Source organism: Alligator sinensis, unplaced genomic scaffold (genome assembly GCF_000455745.1).
Source record: "Alligator sinensis unplaced genomic scaffold, ASM45574v1 scaffold811_1, whole genome shotgun sequence".
NCBI classification, from domain to species: Eukaryota; Metazoa; Chordata; order Crocodylia; family Alligatoridae; genus Alligator; species Alligator sinensis.
Window position 1 is genome coordinate 432,485 of NW_005842579.1, and position 6,352 is coordinate 438,836.

Below are 6,352 nucleotides of genomic sequence, written 5' to 3' on the forward strand. Positions count from 1 at the left end.
AACATTTAACTCAAATGTCCAAGGGACACTGGAGATAAGTCCCTGCCCTGCTTTTGATCATGCTAGGGAAATTTAGAAATCCTTCCAGGGGCATCAGCCACCTTCAGAGTTGCCCAGAAGTGGGGAAAACCAACCCCACCCCACTCAGAGATTTCTGGAGAAAGCTTCAAAGCCCAGCAACCCTCCCTGCCTGCTGGAGGCTTAATGACAAATAATAATTAGTCATGGCGCCTGGATCGTATCTAGCGCTGTCTGCCAGTGTATCACGAAGGGAATTTTGATGGCGTCACCCCCGCCTCGCTGGTGCAAGGGTGTGGGGCCAAGGCATGTGGCCCAGGTCATGCAGTTGCAAAGCCAGGCCTCACCCAAGCCTCCTAAGGCTAGGGCCAAATCTGGCAGCAAAAGGGCCTGAAACCACAGCCGTCCTGGCTCCTCACCTCCCCCAGAGCCTGATCTCTGCCCGCCCCTGCCCTGGAGGCTGTTGGAAGAGAGCAAGGGACACAGGCTGCACTGCGGGTTGCTTTTAATGCTATGTACAAAGTCTCAAAAAAAATAAAAAAAATTAAACGGGGCGGGGGGAAGAAACCAAATTACCTTTAAAATCCTTCCAAAAATAAATTAAAAGGGGTTTCCCCTCCAGAGAAGGAGGGGGACAGTCTACAGTGCTACTTCCCTGCCTAACCCAGAACGAAACCCGCTAAAATAAGCAAAGCAGGCAACCCAACCCCTCCCTGGCTCCTGTCCCCCACACCCACCCCTCTGTGCCACCAACAGATGCCCAGGCATCCCAGAAACTGGAACCCCAAGGCCTTTGGGGACCAGTGTCTGCTGGGACCCCGAGACCCAAGCAATTTCAGCAGGGACAAGGCAGCTGGGGCCCATGTCTGGGTTGGGTTCCCCCACCTCTGGTGCCTTTTGCAGACACCTGCCACCCCCAAAAAAGCCCTGGGGCTGTAGAGAGCCCCGGGGCCCTGATTTAGCCTGTGGCTGTATTCAGAGACTGCAGCCACCAACCCACAGGCAGGGTGCTGAAGGGAGGCATTTCCACCCTGTGGCTGCACTTTGTGGCTCCCGCTTTGCCCATCTCCCAAGCATCTGTTGCCAGCTGGAGCCATCCAAAGGCCGGTAGCTCCCTACATACCCCCAGCTGCACCCAAAAGGTTGTCGCCCACCAGCACCTGGCGCCAGTCCTGTCATCCCTCTCTTGAAAGCAGCAGCTGCTGAAGCAAATGTCCCCTCCAGCCGCAATCAGGCCTCTGGCAATAGAGGGTTCCTCATCTCAGCCCACACACATCACGTTGTGGGTACCCCATGTCATCCCAGAGCTGCTGGTCCACAGATGCATTAGCTTGGCTGCAGCGTGTCCGGCAGGGGCAAAGGAGCTGACAGATGATCCATCCCCAGCAAAGTCCCTCGACCTTGCCCTGTCAGATGTCTCCAGGTCTCAGAAGCAGCGGGATGAAGGAAGGAGCGAGGGCAGGCAGCTTTATAGCATGGGCCCCAGCAGGAAGGTTCCCCAGACAACTTTGGGATTGGCGCCCACTGGGCTCTTTCTGCTGCCCCTGCCTGGGGCCTCCATGCAGATGGGGGGAAACTGAGGCACGAAGGGAGGCAATGTGTCTGAAGTCCGTGACAGAGCTGGGTGATGGGTGTTTCTCTAATCACTGGGCCATACCGCTCTGCGTTCGGCTGCCCTCTCAGAACCAGGCTGGATGCTTAACTCCTCTCTCAGCCTGCGGGCACGGGTTCAGGGGAGGACTCCAAAGGGCTTCGCTGCAAGCAGAGCTGGCAGGAAGCAGGTGAATGTGCTCAGAGCTGTATGGAGAGAGGAGTCCAGCCACCAGAAGCTGCGCACAGTTCAGGACCAGCACTGGGGGCCTCGGTGCTCCCCAGGATGGGAGCTGAGCCCTCCCTCGCTGGCCCCCTCAATGCCCTTGCCGCAGGTCCCCAGGGCAGTGCAATGGTTTATCCAAGACTGGGAGCTTCCTCCCACCAGAGACCCACGAAGCACTAGGGTGGCTCCGGGTGCAGGATCAAGGCTGATCCCTGCTGGGTCTGAGGCTTTGCTTCCATCCCCAGGCTCCTGGGAGGACCCGATCCCAGGCAAGAGAAGGCACTGACAGGGTGGTGCACAGGGGCCTGAGCAGGGAGCGAGTCACCATTACCACAGCTTGGGGGCCCCATTTATAGCAATCCCGATGCCCTGGGACCTGGACCTCCTCCTCTGTGGCTCCCAGAAAAGGAGCACCAAGAGGTTTCCCAAGCTCCTGTCCTTTCCAGGTCTCACTAGATCCAAGCTCCTACCACTGCTAGATCTCCCTGGATCCAAGCTCCTACCCCTGCCAGAGCGCCCTGGATCCCAAGCTCCTACCCCTGCCAGAGCGCCCTGGATCCCAAGCTTCTACCCTCTGCCAGAGCTCCCCAGATCCAAACTCCAAACCCTGCCAGATCTCTCTGGATCCAAGCTCCTACTTTTAGCTCCATCTCCCTGGATCTTACATCTTCACCCCCACCAGATCTTCCCAGAGCACATCCTGCCAGGATGGGGGGCACTGGCCCCACAGCAAGCAATGCCAAGACTCCTCCCACCATGGGAGCGGAAGGGCATCCCCAGGGAGTGTCCGAGTTTGGCCGGCCCGTGAACCCCGTGAGCTTGAAAGGGGGGAGGATTTTGCTATTTACATCCCTGATAGGCGTGGCTCAGCCCCTCGCCTGCCCTTCCCCTCCCCGGCCTTGGGGTAGGGGCAGGTCCCCGGCCCCAGGGTGGGCTATGAGGTCTGGCACTGGACATGCTGGCGCGTGCCATCATAGCTGTCCTCACAGTAGGCCTCGCCAGCGTGGGAGCGCCGCCCACGCTCAGCTTGTGGCACGTATTCGCTCAGCTCCACCTCCTCCGTGTCCTCCGTCGCCATCACCTCCTCCTGGGCTGGGAAGAAGGCCTGCAGCTGGCGCAGCTGGTCAGCTGGCAGCCAACCAGGCTCTGGGAACTTCACCTGGGGGGAGAGAGATAGATGGAGGGGGATCAGGATCAGTGTGGGAGCCCATCTCCAAGGAGACAGGAAAGCTCCCTGGAAACCAGACTGGTCTCCCAGCAACCCCAGGGCAGCAGGAAGCCAGGATCTGTCCCCCTTCTCCATAATGCAGGGGAGGATCCTTACCTGGAACTGGATGATGAGCTTGCCGCGCTGGTAGGGGCTGCGGTACACAGGCATGCCCTCGTTGGGGATGCACTTTAGGTCTCCAGGCCGGATGATGTCACCTAGGGGGCAGAGTGGGCAAATATCATCACCCCTTCCCCATTCCAGGGGGAGAAACCGAGACACAGAACACTTTGCCTAAGGTCATCCAGCAGAGCTGGGAACAGATACAAGAAATCCTGAAATCTGCTCTAACTATTAGACAATTTCCTTGTGATCTCAGAAGTGAACCCAGGAGTCCTGGTTTCCAACCGCTGCTCTAACTATAGGTCCCCCTTCCCCTCCAAAGCCCAGAGGAGAACCCAGTAGTGCTGGTGCCCGATCCCTTCTGCTCTAGAACCCACGTCCCCCCACCCTTCCCAGCCCAAAGAAGGGAAGAACCCAGGCGGCGTCCTGGGTGCCCGACCCACCTGGCTGGGAGGAGACGAGCAGGGTGCGGTTGTCCAAAGTGCGAACGAGCTGCCGGCAGCCGCAGAGCGCATCGGCCAGGCTGATCTCCTTGCGGACCATCAGGTCATTGCCACTGCGCCGGAACACAGGGTGCTCCTTCTGGTCTAGCACAATGATGATGTCCCCGGGCTCCAGCCCAGGCACTTGGTCCCCTTCCTCATGGAACGTGATCTTCTGCCCGTCCTTCATACCTGCAAGTGGGATGCCGACAGCTCAGGGACCTGCCTCACTGCACCCCGCCTGTCTTACTGGAAATGGGGCCACCTCAGGGGTGGTGCCATTTCACAGCCATGCCACAACACTACTGAGTCACACGGGGCAAGAGGTAAAGAACCCCCTGCATTAGACCACAAGTGCAGGGGGAACATAGACAGGCAAGAACAACAAGCCTGGCTGCCTGTCTCGTGACAGAGCCACTGAAGGAGGCTGTGTCATTGTCACAAAAGCAGAAAAGGAACCCAGGAGTCCCCACCCCTACCCCCCAGCACCCTGCCTCACCTTTGTCCAGGTGGACGCTGAGGATCTTCTTCTCACGCACCACCTTGCGGCCATTGCAAGCTGGGCAGCAGTCACGGGGCCGGATCCACTCGCCCTGGCCCTGGCACTGCGAGCACATGGTCTGAATCTGCTGGATCATGCCAGGCCCCAGCTGGTGGATGCGCATCTCCATGCCAGAGCCGTGGCACTTGGGGCACCGCCGCTGGGCGCCCTCTCGCACCCCGCAACCTGTGGATAGAGGTGGAGGGATGGCAGGGCTGGGTGTCAGCGCTGGGAGATAAATCAGTGTTGCCTGAGCCCCTCCCTGACCCTAGCCTCAGAGCAAGGGAAGGCGCTGGGGGCACAGGGTGCTCCTGGTCTGACCACAGCACAGAAAACGGGAGGGCCAGGCTGGAAGCCTCATTCCCCACGGCCCCAGTTCCAGGGCACAGACTGGCCCAAGCTGGCAGTCAATCAGAGCCAGGGGTAAGAACCCAGGAGTCCTGACACTCCCTGCCCCTTGATGCACAGCGCCAGGCACATGGGAAGAGGGAGTCACCACCTGTTTCTGACTGGATGGCTCCAGAGGGATGGGGCTGTGCTTCCCAGCTCATTTCACTAAGCCAAGATACAGCCCTGACTCTTGTCCCCTGTCCCCCTCCCAGGCCCCAGTGCTTACCGCCACACTTCCTGCAGATGACATTCTTCTGAAGGGAGAGCTTCCGGGTGGTGCCGCTGTACAGGTCCTCCAGGGACACCGAGAGCTGATGCACCACGGTCTTCCCTGCCCAGAGAGATGTCAGGCTTAACACCCATGATCCACTGGGGCTGCCTACCTAGCCCTACCGTGCAGCCACCTCTTGGGAGGAACATAGCAGTAGCTTTGCCCCAAGCGCTGCTGCCCCGGGACCGACAGCCCCGCTTGAAAACGTGCCCCAGCTCTGGGGTGGAACGTGACAGCTGCAAGGTAACAGGTTCACACAACAGGTTTGGACAGGGCAAGGGTAGCTGCCCCTTTGACCCATTAGTCTCTCTCTTGGGCCAGGCTGGACACGGCCTGCTGTGTCCCAGCTTCTCAGCTAGACTCGGTCTCTGCACCAGTTTCTTGCTGACCAAACAGCGATCAGACGACTGAGCGGATCACAGAAAGTGAAGGTTGGAAGGGCCCTCAGGAGGTCACATCTAGTCCAAGCTCCTGCTCCAAGCAGGACGAGCCCCAACTACATCATCCCACCAAGGCTTTCTCTACCTGGGGCTTAAAAACCTCCAAGGATGGAGACTCCATCACCTCTCTGGAAACAGAGCCCGATGCGAGCACCTGGTTTGTGCATCTATCTCCCTGATAGCTCCCCGGGCTGGGATCTTTGCATAAGGTGTGTGCACGTCAGCTTGTTTCCTGTGTGAAGCTCACTGGCCATTCCTGCCGCCTCCCAGCCTGATCTCTTAATTGTCCCGTGTCCCAGTGATCTCGTTCCCACCCGCGAAACAGCTGCGTCAGGCTGCTCCCAGCCCCGGCCCTGTTTCCTCATCTCCTGACCTATTTGCCACAAGACGTTTTTATCTGCAGCCCGGGTGTTGCCCAACAGCCCTGCTATTAAACCCAACGCCTCCCGTCGTAAACACCCTGGCACGCAGCTTGCGACGGCGCGTGCAGCCGGCCGCTGGGAGCAGCCCCTTGGCCCTGGGGTCGAGGGAAGTCCCCCGTGGCTTTAGGGCCCGGCGTTGTACCGGGCGAGCGATCGACGGCACGGCGCTCCCTCGTAGCGCGGGGCAGGAAGTATCCTCCGATACCACCCGCCCAAGCTCCGAGCATCCTTCACGCAGACGCAGGGAGGGCAGAGCTGGGCGCTGCCTCGCCCAGCGAGGATGAGGCAGGGTGTGAACGAGTACAGTTTCCCCACTCCCTCCGCCCCCCCCAAACCCTGTGCCAGGTACCTCGCCTGTCGGCCCAGCCGCGCATCCGCACACCGCCTCCGAAGAACAGGTCGAAGATGTCCATGGGGGACGCGAACCCCCCGCGGCCGCCCGTGCCCCCTTCCTTCATGGCACGCTCCCCGCCCCGGTCGTACAGCGCGCGCTTCTGGGTGTCCGACAGCACCTCGTAGGCCTGCGAGATCTGCTTGAACTGGGGCGAGGAGAGGGACGCGGGGTCAGAGGCGCGGACACCTCTGCCCCCTGCCTCCCGCTCGCCCCACGACCTACCCGCTCGCCCTCGCTGGGGTTCTTGT

The 6,352-nt window shown here is 60.1% G+C and overlaps 1 protein-coding gene across 1 annotated transcript; it reads right to left on the reverse strand.

Annotated features, from left to right (window-relative positions):
- Positions 1-506: 506 nt before the first annotated feature.
- LOC102369165 (dnaJ homolog subfamily A member 1-like) lies at positions 507-6,346 on the reverse strand. The gene is made up of 7 exons (XM_025214365.1): positions 6,327-6,346; positions 6,060-6,249; positions 4,804-4,908; positions 4,146-4,373; positions 3,608-3,838; positions 3,159-3,259; positions 507-2,993 (listed from the first exon to the last, which is right to left on the reverse strand). Exons 2-7 carry the CDS (start codon positions 6,166-6,168, stop codon positions 2,769-2,771), a joined length of 999 nt encoding a protein of 332 aa, XP_025070150.1. The 5' UTR covers positions 6,169-6,249; positions 6,327-6,346; the 3' UTR covers positions 507-2,768.
- Positions 6,347-6,352: the final 6 nt, after the last annotated feature.